General features: G+C 38.2%; 1 protein-coding gene across 10 annotated transcripts in view; it reads right to left on the minus strand.

Moving 5' to 3' along the window:
- hdac5 (histone deacetylase 5) overlaps window positions 1-19770 on the minus strand; it is a 277929-nt gene that overhangs the window by 7681 nt on the left and 250478 nt on the right. For all 10 annotated transcript variants that reach the window (XM_055657256.1, XM_055657254.1, XM_055657250.1 and 7 more), the window contains 6 exons: window positions 16161-16268; window positions 13602-13657; window positions 12715-12802; window positions 11980-12099; window positions 4436-4533; window positions 1879-1997 (listed from right to left, as the gene is read on the minus strand). In XM_055657256.1, coding sequence (XP_055513231.1) covers window positions 1879-1997; window positions 4436-4533; window positions 11980-12099; window positions 12715-12802; window positions 13602-13657; window positions 16161-16268 — 589 coding nt within the window. The remainder of the gene's footprint in view (window positions 1-1878; window positions 1998-4435; window positions 4534-11979; window positions 12100-12714; window positions 12803-13601; window positions 13658-16160; window positions 16269-19770) is intronic.

Raw genomic sequence — 19770 nt, forward strand, 5'->3', positions numbered from 1 at the left:
TGCTCAACGAGTGCCAATACAAAATGGCCAACAATTTTATATTAATGTGCATGCTGTTTTAGGCAGGTTACTGTGCATGAGGGAAAAGTTAGGCACTATTTACGTCCCTAGATTTATCAAAGGGGTCTCTCTACAGCTACGTTTAAGCTAGCAATAGTTTGGAGAAGATTATGTGATTAGTGTTAAGAAACTAGCTCCTGGCTAGTTTTTTACCATGTTAAATAAGCTGCATGAGCTAAGTGAAGTGGAAACTGTGGTGTAAGTAATAGCAACCAACGCTTGATTGCCTGATTTGAGGGTTTCAAAGCAAAAATGCTTTACTGTAAGAACAGTTTCCATTTGGACATCTAACTTTCAAATTTTCCTTTATGTTATTAACTTTACAGGCCATCTATTTCAGATACATAAACTTGGATTATACTTTTTTAATATTATGTAATATCCAAATCAAATATGCGTTTAATTATAGGTGTTTTTCTGTATGCAGTCATGTCAAGAAGGTGAAAACAGAATTATTGATGTTTAAAAAAAAATACTGGTTGCATTATTCTAGCATTGTTTCGCATAATTTTAAAATAAGCCTGAAAGTTCAAAACAGGAAATTATAAAGTTGGAAATAACTTTTATATAATATACACTTTAAAATAAATAGGACAAAATAACATTTGCATAGAATGCATTAAGCTATTTTTACATTTTTATATCTAACAAGGTTGTTTAAATTTAACAGATATACTGAAGTCCAAATAAACTTGATTACAGACTAGAATCCAAATATGGTAGATTCTTGCCATCTCAAAAAAAGCGATGACTCCAGTAAATTAAAGCAGCATTTTTTTTAATTGTGGAGGAATCATAACAAATGCACTTGTGGGAACCTCAACTCAAAAAATAAATTTCCAGTTACCCAGTGGAAAGAAATGTGCTTCATATGGAAATAAAAATACGGGCAGTAGTGGTTAACACTTTTGGTTTATAGCTCCAGAGACTTGGATTCAATCCTGACACTCGGTACTGTTGTGTGGATTTTGCATGTTTGTGACTGCATGGCTTTCCTCTGAGTGCTCTCATATCCTCCCACATCCCAAGAACGTGATAGATTAACTGTAAATTACTCATATTGTCCATGGATGGCAGAGAATAGTTAGGGGAAGAGGGCTGAGCGCTGATGGGGATACAAGGGGAAATATCGGATTAGTGTAGGTGGCTGTTTGATGGACAGCAGGGTTGTGGTGAGCTGAAGGGTATGTTTCCATGCTGTGGACTCAGTGATTTTATAAGCATCTTTCTTTTGCACTGCACAAGTCTTTACTTTCTTAAATTTGAAAGTCTTTACTCTGGAGGTGGGCTGGATGGGGTGGGCAATCCATTGGGCTCAAATAACTCAATTCAATTTTATGACTTGCTTCTGGTTTCCACTCATTGGATTGCTGAAGTGGAACCCAAAGCAAACCCTTCAGATTCAGGCAAGAATACTCGCATTGAGACAGTGATCGCATGCGAACATGCCCAACTGGCTGGAGGCCAGTCCCATGATTAAAGACAATACTCCGGTCTCCACACATGGGGAAGGATGGCATCTGGAATAGGCCTCAAACTCTTTCCTTAATGACTCAACAGCAGAAATAATATTAAGACAAAGGCTCACAAATTTATTAATATATTCAGAGATTTAAATAAGTAGTTTACGATAATGGAAAAAGTATAAAAAAAGTAATGACATTAATGTGTCTGGCCCAGAATGCCACTAGTCTGATGACTTTGCAAATCTCATTATTGATCCTAATTTGATAATTAATGAACTCAAAGTACTCAATAATAATACACTGAACTCCATCAAAGTAACCTCAGATGACACTCCATAGTGCTCTAACTTACACTTGGCTGTTGCAGAGTATCCACCAAGAGGGGAGGGATGTCCTTCTACAGCATCAAAGCCAGCAGATACCAACACAACATCAGGAGAAAACTCATTGGCTATGGGCATCACAACCGTCCTAAAAAATAATAAATCCAAACACTTGATATCCAAGGGATAAAAAAATCAATCTACTAAGAAGCACTACTTTATCTCTAGAAAGTTCATTATTAACAGTTAAAAAGGGTATAGCTATAAAAATCCTGCACCCTTTTAAAATTGATTTCACTAGAACCGACTTTACTTACTTTTCATTTTAAGTATAAACAGATTGTGTTGGGTATATTTAATTTTTAATAGTTTTCAATTTCAGCTCATATAGATTTACAAAAGGGTCCCTGTCTCTTTAATGGCATTCAGGAAGCAGTTTGCTAAAACACAAGTATGAGTTCATATCCATGAAATGGTTGAACAGTAGGTGGCTGCTGCTCACATTTGAAGGACTCTGGACTAACAAATACCACATGCCCATATGGTGTAAACTTTAGCCCAACAGCATTTTATCATCAATTGTGTTGGCACCATGGCATATAGAAAGCACATGCAATCCCATAAACTGTCTGCCGAAGTAAGATTTTTTCAGTGTCTAAAAGTTAGTTATGCAATATTCATTTATATATAGTTTTCAATGCAGGAGTAAAATTAATATAATCTATGTAACCTGAAAAACAATGCAAAAACACCATGTTTTGTTTGGTGTGGGACTATACTGCTTGTAATATGCCAGGTTCAATTCTTCATCATCATGAACTTAGTTGAGTTAAACAGTGCAATGGCAAAGCCACTTCAGTTTATTTCAATGTCTTCAAGCTTGGCTTGGTGATTGGCCAGGTGGGGCGGTGGTAGATTTGGGGATGCAGGAAAATTCTGCTGAAACTCAAGCTTTAATCTAATGTCCAGTGTATACGTACATCGTGAGACAGCTATGTAATAACATCTATGGTCAAACAAATCTACACAAGATTAATTGTCACTGGAAAGGGTTCCACTCACTTATTGGGAAATGAGGAACTAAACTACAATGAATTATCCCCTTGAAGAATTCAGGGATTAATAGCTGTAAATTCACTTGTTGCTATTTATAAAACCACAGAATTACGAACACAAAACAGAAGACGATTGTAACTTTCAAAGAAATCATGAAATTTGTTCACAATAAGAGAATTTACTGCAAATGTGGTTATAGCCTTCTCTTCCACTTAGGTATCATTTTAAGCATGCGGCCACATATAACAGAAAATGTCCTGCTCAGCTGATCTACCACTCAAGCACATATTTGTCTGAGAAACTTAGAAACATTCGTCACTTCGGGTCAACAAAACAAAAATGCTTACAGCAAACACAAAGACCGTTTTTTTTTTACAAGCAACAGTAAAGATAAGAGCATATGCACAGTTTCCCAAGAATCAGAATAAACTTTGCGATCCTATGAAAAAGATTTTTCAACCCAATCAATTCAGATAAAGACTGTTTGCAACAGTCATGTTTACAATGATGCTGTTAAACAACCAAGTCAATTTGTTTACCATCATTCTTACCATTATTAAAGGCCGTGCTATAAGTACGGCAATGCTTGCACCTTTTTTTTGTTTGCAAACAAGGAAACAGCAGACATATGGCCTTTAAAGTCAGTAAAAGTCAGCTGAACTTCCATGATTGAAAACAGCACCAGGATAATTTTCTAACATCAAACAATGATGGCCTCAAAGACAGCAGCTGGAACTACACAAGTGTAAGAACGAACCTAAGTCTACAAAATTTGTGATATGCTGGGTATGCAAAAAGGAAAAAGGGCAGCCTTCTGGATTTCATTATATTCAATTATCTGATCCAACTCCAGCCTGACCCTGTAGCATGCAAGCAAGGAAATTTGGCTTCTAGTCTGTTTAGTGTTATCCTGCCTTAGGCTCTTGACCATTTCCTGGAAGCCCCCTTTTCCAAATGTTTGTTCCTTTGAATAAAACATTTTCCCAAATATATCGGCTTTTTTTTTGCATGCACTTTATTAGACTCTTTCCTCGAATCAAAGGATTTAAGAAGTATTTGTAGACAATTCTTATGAACGTAAACTAAAGTAATACATGACTAAATATACAATTAACAATTCTCTGACCCAGATACTCCAGATAAAATTGCAGCAGTGCTAATTACATGCAGGTGAACACCTGAAGCAATATTCTAAGCCTGATTTCACTGAAAGTAAAATAATTACAAGGTTCAGAAAAATAACTTAATTGCAGCAATCAATCAATATTTAATTCTCAGGCTTTTAAATTAAAGCTGTTTTGTGTGATTCTTAATGAATTTTCCTCCACTTTAGCATTATTTATTTTTCTGCAGGATGGAACTATGTATAGTATAACGATTAAACAAAGGAACACATGTAGGTGGTGACTATGCACGGATACTGGTGGAAATACAATAATGTCCTGTACATACTGTTAGTAAGGAAAAAAAAATCCCATCTTGCTTCAAGACCCTGTTTTCTGACAATAACTCCATAGAATGAGTGTTCACCTGAATGCTGTCAAGTACTCCACATCTCCATTAGAGGGATCCACACCACCTGTCCAAGCAATATTGACATTGAATCCTACTCCAAGTCCTGTTCCAACCTTAAAAAGTCAATAAACAAAGGAAGATGTATGTAAATAAAGTTTTGAAAAATAGTAACTGCCAGAAGCAATTTTACTAAAATGTGAAAATTTTGCTCAGCAAGTTTAATTGCTCTTACAGATCTAAACATATGATGGTAAAATATATTTTATTTATTCATTCGTAGGATGCAGCTGTCATTGGCAATGCTGGCCAGCTATATCTTTCTTACTGCCTCAGGCCCACCATACATGTGAAGCTGAAATATAAAACTGATTTTCTGACAAGTGGACAGTTTCTTCTGGTGAAAACATTTATCACCCAATATCTGCAATTGTTCTTATTCAAGAATGAATATGATAGACACAAACCCAATGCATTTTGGCAAGTTGCCTTTGAAAAGATAAATCCTGAAACAATATATGACGTGTAAAAAGTCCTTGGACGCAAAGGAATAATAGCTGCTTTTGCGTGAATTAGATGCAATGAACCCGCTTCCCCGAAAAACGCGCTCACTGGTGAGGATTTTCATGACACTGAGAATGTTTCTGCACTCTATCCAAAGTCTATTAATTTGTATTGTTTCTTTAACTCGAGCATGATTATTTACACATTCTGTTTGCAAATGACATCGACATAGGTACATAATCAAGACCATACAAAAATGCTGCCCTTGTTTTGACCAAAGTTTAATGTTGTTTTAAATGCACAGACTAGATAGGTAATCATGTGAAGAAATCAGAGCATCCATAATGGATGAACCATACAAATTGGTCAATCTACATACCAATCTACCAGTTTGCTCTCACATTATCTATTAGATTGCAGCTCGGATGCTGGCATTAAAAGATTGGTTACACTGTAATAACACAATAATATGCATTTGGACAGTTCGGCTTCTATTTCACAAATGAACTCGGTATTACACTTAATACAAAAATACATCACTGTATTTGCATAACCCTTAAAACAAAAATATATCACTGTATTTGACACAAAGTTACTTCTCTGACACATTTACTTGTTGGATACACCTTGCAGTTGATGGTTCAAAAAGTAAAATGAGATCTAGCTGTGGTTGAGAAATGAAATTTAGGTCCCTACAGCATGAAATTTGACTGAAACATTATTATTTAAAAATCAATGCATTAACAGGAACAACGGAACATCAGAATGTGTCGGTGTGAGTACTCCATGCTGACACACTGCTGATCTGGGTCGGATAGGATTACAGATCCTCCCCAGTTATGAGCATCCGACTTCTGTACAGATAAACATACAAATGAGCATTTGGGAGGCCGGTGGGATACATTTGTTGGCTGCTGCAGGGCTGCAGGCACCTTCTGCCATGTGTGAACATGTTCAATGACAATATCATTGCATCTTACAGTGAAATCTGAACACTTGAGTTAAACGCCCTGGTTTAATTACACATTGCCCTTGGTTGCCCCCGTGTCTTTATGCTGGGCAAACACATTTCCGGGTTATGAACTGTTTGAGTTGAGTTAAGAACAGTTCTCGGAAGGGAACCCTGGTGTAACCTGGGAAGGAACTACAGTACATAAAGTCTGCATTAAACTAGCATTAGTCCCAATGGTCCATTGGGTTTCAATGGATAGAAGTAGATGGTGAGAAAATGGTTAAGTACAAGATAATTGCCTTTCAATTTGATTGAACTCAGTTGATTTAAATGTGTGTATAATCATTTAAACATATAGGAGTGTCTTTTGCATTTTAATTAAAAAAATTAAAAATAATACTCTATTTATTTATCAAAAGTGCCAGTCAAGCGGCTTACAAATGTTCAATTTAAACGGGATCATTGACTGTCCTCATGATCCGAGAACCGGGTCTCGCAAAAGTCAAATGAGTCCGGGGAAGGTCCACTATTTATATTTCCTGTGTTATTTGTACCTCTGGAGCAACTGGAAGCTGCCCTCCCAAACCCAAGGTCAAGGCAGCAAGACAGAGGTGATTCAGCTGGTAGAGTAGCTGCCTCACAGCGTCACAGACTGGGGTTTAATGCTGACCTGGGGAGCCATCTGTGTGGAGTTTGCACATTCTTCTGTGGTGGCATGGGTTTCCTCCAGGTCCTCTGGTTTCTTTCCACATCCTAACGATGTGCAGGTTTGTAGGTTAATTGGCTTCTGGAAATTGCTGTCTTGCATGTTGGGAGTGAAAGTAGGATAACATAGAACCAGTGTGAATGGGTGATGGATGGTCGGCGTGGACTCAGAGGGACAAAGGGCCTGTTACCATGCTGTATCTTTAAACAAAACCAGTGTGCAGCAAGTGCAGACAATTGACAACCCTGGCCTGCTTGCGTATTAATGGAGAATCTCTCCAATACCTTTTGTGCAACTTACAACATGAGTGGTGCTCACAAACTTAAAGAACACAAAAGAAAGAAATTTAGTGAATGAGGGAATTAGATGAAAAAGGAAAGAGGATCTTTTCTGCATCTCCAATACTTGTCATCTTCGTTAGCTGAAGCTTGGAAGTATGCCTGCGTATAAACGATAATGGTTTGTTCACAGTTCATAACAAAATGTCAGACAGAAAAAAGTAGCCAAGTCTACTTTAAAAGAGAAACATTAATCAGTTTCAAATCTATGTGCCACGCAAATAAAGATGGTAGGGCACCCGCAACACACAGTAATTGGAGGTGATCTCCATGATCCCAACAATCATCCAAAAAATTCATGACGCATATCCCATTGTTTGCGTGCAGGTTAAACAAGGGATCCCCAGTTTCTTGAATCCCCAGGAGATTACTATCTCTGGGATCCCATTGAAACATATAAGATTGTTAAGGGCTTGGACACGCCAGAGGCAGGAAACATGTTTCCGATGTTGGGGGAAGTCCAGAACCATGGGCCACAGTTTAAGAATAAGGAATAAGCCATTTAGAACGGAGACGAGGAAACACATTTTCTCACCGAGAATGGTGAGTGTGGAATTCACTGCAGCAGAGGGCAGTGGAGGCAGGTTCTCTGGATGCTTTCAAGAGAGAGCTGGATAGGGCTCGTAAAAATAGCGGTCAGGAGATAAGGGGAGAAGGCAGGAATGGGGTACTGATTGGGGATGATCAGCCATGATCACATTGAATGGTGGTGCTGGTTCGAAGGGCCGAATGGCCTACTGCTGAACCTATTGTCTATCCTAATTGTTAATTTAGATTTAACCGCTCATACTTCAGCTGTTTTCTTACTAACATCATGTTCCGACATGCACGATAAAGAAATTGCAACCTCCCTTCCCACTTCAAATTCTTCTTCAGCCCTGATGAGATGTCCTTAAGCCTGCCATGTATTACAGCATTTGGGACTGATTCTGCCTTCCATCATAAGGTCCATAGCCCTGCAGGACAAATCACCTCAAATTACACCCAAGTTTGTAAATGTGACGCGAGTTTCTGTGTCTACCATTCTTTCAGGTAATGAGATCGAAATCCATGCTAACCTCTTGGTGGAAAAAACGTTCTCATCTTACCTCTAATCTTTCCACTCCAAAGGAAAGAAGTTCTTCCCATCTACTCTGTCTACAGCCTTTTACTACACTTCTGCAGACTTTGTCCATAATTCACAAAACTTCAGCTGAGTTGTTAAACTAGAGTCTTGAGTTGTGTTGAGCAGGGACCGTGAAGATGTTGACATAAGGAACTGCAGCGAAGGAGAGGAATGGAGTGGAAGGGGAGGATGCCATTTTAAGCAGGTGTACCTGTCAAATTGTCTTTTAAATGCTGTTATTGCATCTACCTCAACTACTCTTTCTGGCAGTTTGTTTCATATACCCACTATTCTTTGTTTGGAAAAGTTGTCCCACAGGTTCCTATTAAATCTTTCCCCTCTCACCTTAAACCCTTGCCTTCTAGTTCTTGATTCCCTTACTCTGGGAAAAGGACCCCGTGCATTCACCCTATCTATTCCACTCATGATGGTCACAATGGAGAAAGATTATAAAATGTAAAAAGTAAAAGGTCTTCATTGAAATGTATGAAACATATGTCACAAGGCAGATACATTTATTACACAAATAGAGAAATATGGGTAATTATTCAACAGCCTTGAGATATGGTTGCAGGTCTGTCCAGGCCAAATGGAGAAAAAAAGTGGTGCAGTGTCTGATAATGAATTAGTACAAGTGCGAAAAATGATCATGATTTAGAATATCAGGTAATGGTTTGGCTGTGATATAATTTAAAAAAAAAACATTATTGGTTGGAATAGACTTTGGGTCCTCGAACAGTAACCATACATTGCCATGAAATAATAGAGTTCAATAACAAAGGCAGTAGTGCATAATGTTTGATCTTCATATGGATTGGGGATGGTGCTCTGCAGGATGAATTAATAAAATATGCATTGAAACCGTCTCCTGGTGATTATACGTCCAGGAAGGAACTGAAGATACTGATTTAATCCTAAGATAGGCACAAAATGCTGGAGTAACATATCCCTGGAGAAAAGTAATAGGAAAAAAGAAATTTACAAGAAGAAGGGTCGCGATCAGAAACGTCACCTATTCCTTTTCTCCAGAGATTCTGCCTGAACCGCTGATTACTCCAGCTTTGTCTATCTATCCTGGTGATTATATTGTGGATAAAAGCAGGGACCGGGCTATTTTAGATCTTGTCCTGTATAAATTAAATAGCACCTCATATTAATAGAAATGTTTGGGCAAAGTGATGATAACAAGATAAAATTCAGTTTGAGTAACAAACGTGGTTTGAGTCTGGGGTTTTAAGGTTAATTAACGTTTTCAAAATTAGATCAAAATAGAGCAGTGATGAACAGCAGTGGCAGATACATAAAGGAACTTTTCATTATTCTCAATAAATATACATAGCACTGAAATACAAAGGTGACAGAAATAAGAATGGTACTGGCCTCAAAGATGTGAAAGATAGGGTCGCCTTATATGGAGAATTTCAGATAATATAAACTGGCAAGGAACAGAAAAAGAGGACTTAAGACCTTTTATTAATATACCAAAACAGAAGTAACAAAAATATATGTTGGTCTCCAAGATGCTTGTGCAGGGGAATTAATTATGGGCAATATGAAAATGAAGAAATGTTAAACAATTATTTTACATGTATCCTCAGAGACAGAGACCAAAAGTATTTCAAAAATAGAAGCAAAGAATGAGGCAAGAGAGGGAGGGAGAAGTTAGAACAATTTTCAAAAGAGAAAAAGGTCTCAGGAAACTGATTACTGATAAGTACATTTACAGATGACACTAAAGTGGGTGGTATTGCAGATAGTGAAGATGATTGACCAAAAATGCAGCAGAATCTTGATCGGTTGAAAAGGTGGGCTGAGGAATGGTTGATGGAATTTAACACAGAAAAGTGCAAAGTGTTGCATTTTGGGAAGTCTAACCAGGACAGGACCTACACAGTGAATGGTAGGGCTCTGGGGAATGTTCTAGAGTAGAGGGATCTAGGAGTGCAGGTACACAGTTCCTTGAAAGTAAAGTCACAAGTAGATAGTGGGGTCAAGAAGGGTTTCGGCACATTGGCCTTCATCAGTCAGAGTATTGAGTAGAGAAGTTACGAGTTATGTTACAGTTGCACAAGACATTAGTGAGGCCACATTTAGAGTATTTTGTTCAGTTTTGTTCACCCTGTTATAGGAAAGATGTAAAGATCGAAAGGGTGCAGAGAAGGATGTTGCCAGGACTCAAGGGCCTGAGCTAAAGGGTGAGGTTGAGCAGACTAGGACTTTATTACTTGGTTCGCAGGAGGAAGAGGGATGATCTTATAGAGGTGTACAGATCGTGTGAGGGATAGGGCACAAAGGCTTTTACCTACAGTAGGGGAATCAAGAACCAGAGTACATAGGTTTAAGGTGGAGGGAAAGATTTAACAGGAACCAGAGTGCCAACTTTTTTTTACACAAAGGGTGGTAGGTATAAGGAAACATAGAAACATAGAAAATAGGTGCAGGAGTAGGGCATTCGGCCCTTCGAGCTTGCGCCACTATTCAATATGATCATGGCTGATCATCCAACTCAGTATCTTGTACCTGCCCTCTCTCCATACCCCCTGATCCCTTTAGCCACAAGGGCCACATCTAACTCCCTCTTAAATATAGCCAATGAACTGGCATCAACTACCTTCTGTGGCAGGGAGTTCCAGAGATTCACCACTCTCTGTGTGAAAAATGTTTTTCTCATCTCGGTCTTAAAGGATTTCCCCTTTATCCTTAAACTGTGACCCCTTGTCCTGAACTTCCCCAACATCGGGAACAATCTTCCTGCATCTAGCCTGTCCAACCCCTTAAAATTTTTGTAAGTTTCTATAAGATCCCCGCTCAATCTTCTAAATTCTAGCGAGTACAAGCCGAGTCTATCCAGTCTTTCTTCATGTGAAAGTCCTGACATCCCAGGAATCAGTCTGGTGAACCTTCTCTGTACTCTGTACTCCTTCTATGGCAAGAATGTCTTTCCTCAGATTTGGACATGCTGCCAGAAGGGGTAATTGAGGCAGGTACTATCTCAACGTTTAAAACACATTTGGACAGGGATATGGATACGATAGGTTTGGAAAGATGTAGGCAAAATGCAGGCAGGTGTAGAAGGGGCATGTTTGTCGGCGTGGGCAAGTTGGGCCAAAGGGTCTATTTTCACATTGTATGAATCTATGACTCTATAACTATTACAGGTTGCCAATTTTTTTCAGTCCAGGGTTCTTAAAAATTTGATGGATATATCGGTTATGAAATTTCAAGATCCGTAAGTGTCAGGAAATGCCCTAGTGAATACGGAAACTGGAAATGAAACCTCATTAGTCAAAATGGAAGGGGAACTGGTTTAATATGTCACAGATAAATTGCTGGAGCTCTTTATTGAAGAAGTAGTAACAGGACACGATGAGATCACTTACTGATCCTGTCTCACCACATATGACCAGTTCCAAAATTACATGTTCCCTGCTTTTGCACGTGATATAACTGCCTTGGAAATGGTTTCAAAGCACATTCCTCAACCCACCCTCAAAACTACCTTGGCCAACTGGATTTTCTCAGTCTGAGTAAATAAAGAATGGCAAAGCATAGACAGAAAGATTTTATGAAAGGGAAATGCAGAGTTTTAGTGTGTAATGAGCAGGGTGTATAAAAGGGAACCCATGGATCAAGATTTCCAAAGTGAAAAATGATCTTTCAGGTTATCTTGCATAAGAACTGAGATAAATTAGAGGTAAGCATAATTTAAGATTCAGGTAAATAAGGGGTGGGAGAAGAAGAGAGAACAATAGCATCTGAGAAAGGCCGTAGGCAGAGGAAGGGAAATGACATAAAGGATGATAGTCAAAGCAACCCTGGTGCTTCATCTTTTGCATCTGTGACTTATGCAAACTTTAGTCTGTTGAATTAAATGGTCTATGATTTGAATCCCTTAAGGGAAATGTTATACTCAAAGATTTAAAAGCATTAAATTAATAGTAGTTGACAGTAACTCACTTCATCTGGGGCACCACTGCCGGGAAAGAAATTTCCATCATCATATCGATGAAGAGAAATGTACAACACATTAGGATCATTGTAAAAGGCCTGCTGTGTACCATTTCCATGGTGAATATCCTGCAATGGAAACAAACAGATCAATTTCAAAAGCATAAAATCGAAGGAACGTCATATCTGATTAATTTCTTGACTCCTCGCAAATCACCTTTTAATTACCCCAGCCAGCTAGAGGTTGCTGCCTCAGGCTTTGTCAATTTACATGTTTTGCTCCAAATATACCACTTTTCCATTACTAATTAAATTGAAATAAAATTGAACTGCAGACATAAGCGACTGCAGATGCTGAAATCTTGAAGAAAAAAACAAACTGCTCAAGGAACTCTATGGGTCAGGCAACATTTTTGGATGGAAATGGACAGATAACTTTTTGGGTCAGGACCCTTCCTTTGCCCTATTCCTTCTCCTCACTTCTTTCTACCAGCTATCTCCCCTCTACTCCATCAGTCGAAAGAAAGGTCCTCACCAAAAACATTGGCCTGTCCATTTCCCTCAACAGTTCATCCAACAGTTTTTTTTTGTTTAACATTGCCCTGGAATGTTGAACAGACACAATCAATTGCACTGCAGATAATTTAATTATATTTCTGTATTGCTTATAACACCTGAATCAAATACTCAATTTAGTACCTAATTTAGAATCAAATACCCAGTTATAACATTTGTAACACGTACCCAATCCACAATTAAAATTTTTCCAATGTTAAGTTTCTGCTTCAGTAGTTTGGCTGAAATTGCCACCGAGTTAAAAAAGCAAAAGCCCCTGAAAGAGAAAAATGAAAAAGACACAAAAGCAAATTTAATCAACAGGTAATGATTAATTATTAACCTGTTAAATAGTGTTAGAGATTTTGCCCCTAACAATAAGAAAAAAATATTTTAATGAATATCATAGAATATTAAATTGCCAAACTGGACTTGGATCACTATATTAGTTATAAATTGCAAAGGTAATGTTTAAAGAATACTTCTGAAAAACTTGCATACTATTTGTTTTTGATGATCTATTTAATCTAGTATCTGACAAACCTTAAACCAAAATTATATAGGAAACATTCAATATAATACAATATTTTCAATATTACAATAGGTGGCACAGGAGATAGAGCTGCTTCATCACAGGGCTAGAGACCCGGTTTCAATCCTGACTAGGTGATGTCTGTGTGACAAGTTTGCATGTTTTCCATATGACCATGGGTTTCCTCCGGGTGCTCCAGTTTCATCCTACGTGCCAAAGATTTGAGGGTTTGTAGGCCAATTGGTCTATGTAAATTGCCCCATATCTATTGGGATAACCTAGAACTAATGTGAATGGATGATTGATGGTCAACGTGGCATAGGTGGGCTGAAGGCTCAGTTTCCATGCTGTATCTTTCCATCAATCAATCAATATTTCAGTACATACTGCAGGCCAGATACTTTGAATATATTTATTTAGTTCTGTGGAAGCCAGCCTATGCATTCAGCTTTGTAATAAGGCATCAACATGGCATAGCCATTACAAAACTAATTTAATTCAACTGATTCAGATTTAGTGCAGATAATTCTTGGTATGAACTTACATTGCAGTGGATTCTTCAGCATGATGCCCGGGTGGTCTGACAACAGCAAAACCATTCTGTGTAAAACAAAATCTATCTTAAATCCTGAAAACTATATATAGATGATAAAGCTTAATTCGTTTGAAATGTAATATGCACATCCAGATTATATCTTCTTACAAATGGGGGATAAAATTAAACATATCTCCCTGGTACAGAGAATGATCAGTTTAAGGATTAACATGTTCAAAATGAATGCAATGAATTCTCTTTAAACAAAGAAGGGCATTTAAAACATTCTTTAAATTATATTTAAATATGTATATATATATATATATATATTCAGAATATTTTTTACAGAATCCCCAAGTGAACCATTAGGGAATATATTCAATATATATAACACATACAATATATAATATATATATATATACACACACACACATTATATATATATATATTCTCTAAACATATATATATATATATATATTCTCTAAACACACTACACACACACACATATATATATATATATATGAAAAGCAGTCAGCTCCCAATGCACAGGATGAAACAGTCACAGTCCAATAGGGTGATGTTTGAATTTCCTAAAATTGCAATTTGATTTAAAATTATATTAAAACAAGAGAATCAGAATACTGTTTTTGGTTTCCCCACAGAACCAAGGTAAGTTTTAAACCTCTGAGGGAAAGAACAGGTTAAATTAATTTTACGAATTCAGTAACAAATGGTGAAAGCATCTAATCAAATCAATAAACAACTAAACTCAAAGACACCCAAAATGTTTATTATTTTAAAAAGACCACAGACTTTTAAGATTTTTAAAATACTTAATTTGTTTGAAAAATTAGCTGAGGGCATTTGGACGAAAACTGATTTATTAAGCCTAAACTCATACTTTACAGAGGTTTTCTGATGAGGAAAATGTAGTGAAAGCACGCAATTGCTAATGGCAAAAGACCAGAGAGGAATGGGATATTCCCTCAATTTTGTGGATGCTCAATTACACGATTAGAATAGAATAGTTTCTTTATTGTCATTGTAACATGGGCCATGTACAACGAAATTTAAAATGTCAGCCAGTCAGTGCAGCATTCAAACATTTCTAAAGTTAACGAAACATCCACGGTAAAATAATAAAGATAAGCAAATAAATAAATATCACAGACAAAGCACGCATACACACCCAACCCTCCATCCTTCTGTCGATTTCACCGTTACCACAGTCCCTTAGTCTGTATCGCCCCTGCGTTCCTTGGCGGCTACATTTAGTGCTTTTATAGCAGTGGGGTAAAAACTGTTTTTTAGTCTATTTGTCCTTGTCCTTGTAGATCTGTACCGTCTGCCTGACGGCAACAGTTCAAACAGGGAGTGTCCGGGGTGGGAGATGTCCTTTATTATATTCTGGGTTTGGCGAGTTTTGGTGCAGCGGGAACTGTGTAGGTCCTCCAAGGTAAGGAGAGGGCAGCCGACAATCCTCTGGGCGTTGTCAATGGCCCTCTGGAGCGCTTTCCTCTGAGCCGCTAGTGTGCAGCTGGTGTACCACAAGATCATACACAGTATGTTAGTATGCTCTCAATGGAGCACCGATAAAAAAGGACAGCAGCAGCCTCTGAGTGATGTTGTTCTTCCTGAGCACCCTCAGGAAGTGCAGTCTCTGCTGGACCTTTTTCAGCAGCGCAGTGGTGTTCACGCTCCACGTCAGGTCCTCCTCAATGTGGATTCCCAGGAAGCGGAAATCCGCCACCCTCTCTACACAGTCCCCTCTGATGGTCAGTGGTACCATGTCCGTTTTGTTTTTCCTGAAGTCTATTATTACCTCCTTCGTCTTTGAGGTGTTGAGGAGCAGGTGATCCTCAACACCTCAACATCGATTAATGATAGATGATCTTGAAGGTCATAGGTTGGATAGGAAATATTCAGAAAAGATAACCTAACCATTATTAAATATCACGTAAGTAAATAATGGTCCAGATTTAAAAATTAGCATCAAACGGATATCATATGTTGTGTACATACAACGTTTGACGCTGATTTTTATATATACTATAGACTACTGTGTACCGTTTTTTTTTAAAGCATTGAATGTTTATCACACATTCATACATTTTAAGAAAACAATTAAAATAACCTTAAACCCTTTCAGGCATGAAAAGTAAATTTTGAACATTTTTTAAACAAATTTAAGTTTTTTTTAAACAAATAATAGCAATCTCTTTTGTTACCATTCAGTGGGAAATAATCTTTTTGCCTGATTTGATCTAGCTGTATTTGAGTGTTCCTTTTGCTAGCTGTGGCTGTTACACTCTTCCGCCTGTGGCGAGTTTGATAGCAGCCACAATTTGTAGGCTCATGGCAAACCACTGATGATAATGTAGGTATCTTGCGCTTGGAGACTTACGCAAATATCACAGGGTTGCTGTGAGCTTGAAAGAATATTAACAGCAACAATAGTTTCAACAGTAAAGCTATAAGATCTCTTTAAAGTATTTAGTTATGATAATGATATGGTGACAACCATAAAACAAATTCTTGTTGGCAATAGCTGCAATGATTCTCTCTCACCTTGAGTTCCCCTGCAGCAACCTTAAATGAGAGTTCAATGACACAGCCAACAGCCATGCGAACAGCGCTAGAAGAATGCATCTCGTTCCACACAGTGTCACTGTCCACCTAGAAATAGATAAGAAAGGAAACCCCATTTTCTAATTACAAGTTAAACATTCTGGAAGTATTCAGTTAATGGAATAATTTGCTCACCTATAATTTTGTTAATATGATCATTATTATAACTATAGTTACCATTTTGATTCAAGAAAATGTTTGAATGTATACTACAGATGTGTTTTGCACATAAATTGGAAACATTTGGAAGTTTTACTAAAATACCTTGTCAAAAAGGGGTTTGAGTGTGGGAAAAAGAGAAAGGAAGGCAAGGAATAAAATTGCAGAGCTTGGAATCCCAAGTATATAGGCACAGCCAAGAATGGTTGGGTGGGGGAATGATCATTGATGCTTCCAAAATAGTAGGTCAATAATACAAAACAAATGCTGGAATCACACTTTTAAATAGCTTTGTAATATTTGACATTCAGACATGTAGGTAAGCATGTGCTTGGTTATACATCGTTGGATGTTTCATAAAATATTCTCAGATTGCTTTAAAAAATATTACTATTAAATGATAAGGCATGCCTTTTGCAGAAATTATATAAAATATAATTAATAAAGCACAGATATGATCTCAATGGTCTTGTCAGCACTTCTTCTTTATCTGCCCGGTACGTTTGTTAAGAATTAATCTGGGTCTGGAGTTACATATTGATCAGACCAGGTGAGGACATCAGATTACTTTATTTGATGAACGTTAACAATCAAAAGGATTTTTGGATTAAAGGGCCTGTCCCACGTGGGCGTCATTTACCCAACGTAATTTACGCGTGCATGGCGCGTGGTGAGGCGTAGTGGCATAGGCAGTGACGTGCGGTAGCGCGCGGCACCCCAGGATTTTGGGATTCACAAAATCCTCGCGCGCCATCTGCGGTTTTTTTTATTTTTTATTTTTTTAAATTTTTTATTAGAAGCAATTGTACAAGAAAAAAACATTCGGCATGTAAAATTATACAATTATTGTACAGCAGTTTTGACCAGTCATTAACCTGAAAATGAGAGAAAACAAGAGAGAAAGAACAAGAGAATGAATAGGTGAAAAATAAAAAGATAGGACCCCTAGACTACCTACGTAGTGTGGCCAAAGAGTGAGTAAAGGTATAAGAGAGGAAAATGAAAAAAGAAAAAAAAAAAGAAAAAAGTGGAGATATACCTGCCCCTCGTCCCCCCCATCCCCTCCCCACCCACCTCACCCACCTCGCCCAACTAATAGTTGGATTTAAATTCAAATTTGTGTTGCGCCATACTATCCTTGAAGAATTCGGTAAAGGGTGTCCATGTCTTGAAAAATTGATCTGGTTTTTCTGCCAAGACAAGCCTAATATTTTCCAAATGTAGTGTCTCGGACATGTTTGTAATCCACATCTTTACAGTAGGGACTGATGTGTATTTCCAAAATTTAAGTATTAATTTTTTTGCCATTATCAGGCCATAATTAAGGAAATGTCTTTGAAATAGTGTTAACTCAGAACATGCTTCTGACGTACCTAGAGTAATCAATTCTGTGTCGGGGTCCAATTTTATTTTAAGTATTTTAGAGAAAACATTTCAAAAATTCCCCTCCATAAATTATATTGCTTTATACAGGAAGCAAAAGAGTTATGGTTGCTTCCTGAAGGAGACATTTATCAAAAATAGGGAGACATTTGGGAAACATAGAAAATAGGTGCAGGAGTAGGCCATTCGGCCCTTCGAGCCTGCGCCGCCATTCAATATGATCATGGCTGATCATCCAACTCAGTATCCTGTACATGCTTTCTCTCCATACCCCCCTGATCCCTTTAGCCACACGGGCTACATCTAACTCCCTCTTAAATATAGCCAATGAACTGGCCTCAACTACCTTCTAAGGCAGAGAATTCCAGAGATTCACCACTCTCTGTGTGAAAAACATGTTTTCCTCATCTCGGTCCTAAAAGATTTCCCTCTTATCCTTAAACTGTGACCCCTTGTTCGGGACTTCCCCAACATCGGGAACAATCTTCCTGCATCTAGCCTGTCCAACCCCTTAAGACTTTGGAAGTTTCAATAAGATCCCCCCTCAATCTTCTAAATTCTAGCGAGTACAAACCGAGTCTATCCAGTCTTTCTTCATATGAAAGTCCTGACATCCCAGGAATCAGTCTGGTGAACCTTCTCTGTACTGCCTCTATGGCAAGAATGTCTTTCCTCAGATTAGGAGACCAAAACTGCACGCAATACTCCAGGTGTGGTCTCACCAAGACCCTGTACAACTGCAGTAGAACCTCCCTGCTCCTATACTCAAATCCTTTTGCTATGAATGCTAACATACCATTCACCTTCTTCACTGCCTGCTGCACCTGCATGCCTATTTTTAATGACTGGTGTACCATAACACCCAGGTCTCGTTGCATCTTCCCCTTTCCTAATCGGCCACCATTCAGATAATAATCTACTTTCCTGTTTTTGCCATCAAAGTGGATAACCTCACATTTATCCACATTATACTGCATCTGCCATGCATTTGCCCACTCACCCAGCCTATCCAAGTCACCTTGCAGCCTCCTAGCATCCTCCTCCCAGCTAACACTGCCCCCCAGCTTCGTGTCATCTGCAAACTTGGAGATGTTGCATTCAATTCCCTCATCCAAATCATTAATATATATCGTAAATAGCTGGGGTCACAGAACTGAGCCTTGCGGTACCCCACTAGTCACTGCCTGCCATTGTGAAAAGGACCCGTTTACTCCTACTCTTTGCTTCCTGTCTGCCAGCCAGTTCTCTATCCACATCAATACTGAACCCCCAATACCGTTTGCTTTAAGTTTGTATACTAATCTCTTATGTGGGACCTTGTCGAAAGCCTTCTGAAAGTCCAGATATAACACATCCACTGGTTCTCCCTTATCCACTCTACTAGTTACATCCTCGAAAAATTCTATAAGATTCGTCAGACATGATTTACCTTTCATAAATCCATGTTGACCTTGAAAGCTTGAATTTCAGATATCCAACAACAACAGTTTTATGTTGAAGCTTGGAGATGCTATTTGTTTTTCTTCATCTATTTACATTTTCTCCAGTCAGGTCAACTGCTATTAACAAACCTCGAACAACTGCTCCCAGTTGTATCATTTAGTTAAACCACTTGTGTCATTTTGTATTTCTTTCCCTCCATCCCGTCATAGACATTCTCTTTGGCAAAACAAAGTACTGGAGGAACTCAGCAGATCAGCCAGCATCTGTGGAGGAAGTGGACAGACGATGTTTCTGGTCGGGATCCTTCTGCAGTCTGAACAAATGTCGTCCATCCATTCTCTTCACAAATGCTGTCCGACCCACTGAGTTCCTCCAGCACTTAGGGTTTTTGTCAAGATTCCAGCATCTGCAATCTCTTGTGTCTGCAGTCGCCACCTTCTCTGCAATTTTAAATATGATTGATTTTAAATCTTTCCTAGATCTGATGAAAGGTCATCCAACTGAAATATTAACTTGTCTCATTGCCAACTGCTGCCTAACATGCTGGTATTTCTAGCATTTTCTG

The sequence above is a fragment of the Leucoraja erinacea genome, chromosome 27 (genome assembly GCF_028641065.1).
Source record: "Leucoraja erinacea ecotype New England chromosome 27, Leri_hhj_1, whole genome shotgun sequence".
Classification (NCBI taxonomy): Eukaryota; Metazoa; Chordata; class Chondrichthyes; order Rajiformes; family Rajidae; genus Leucoraja; species Leucoraja erinaceus.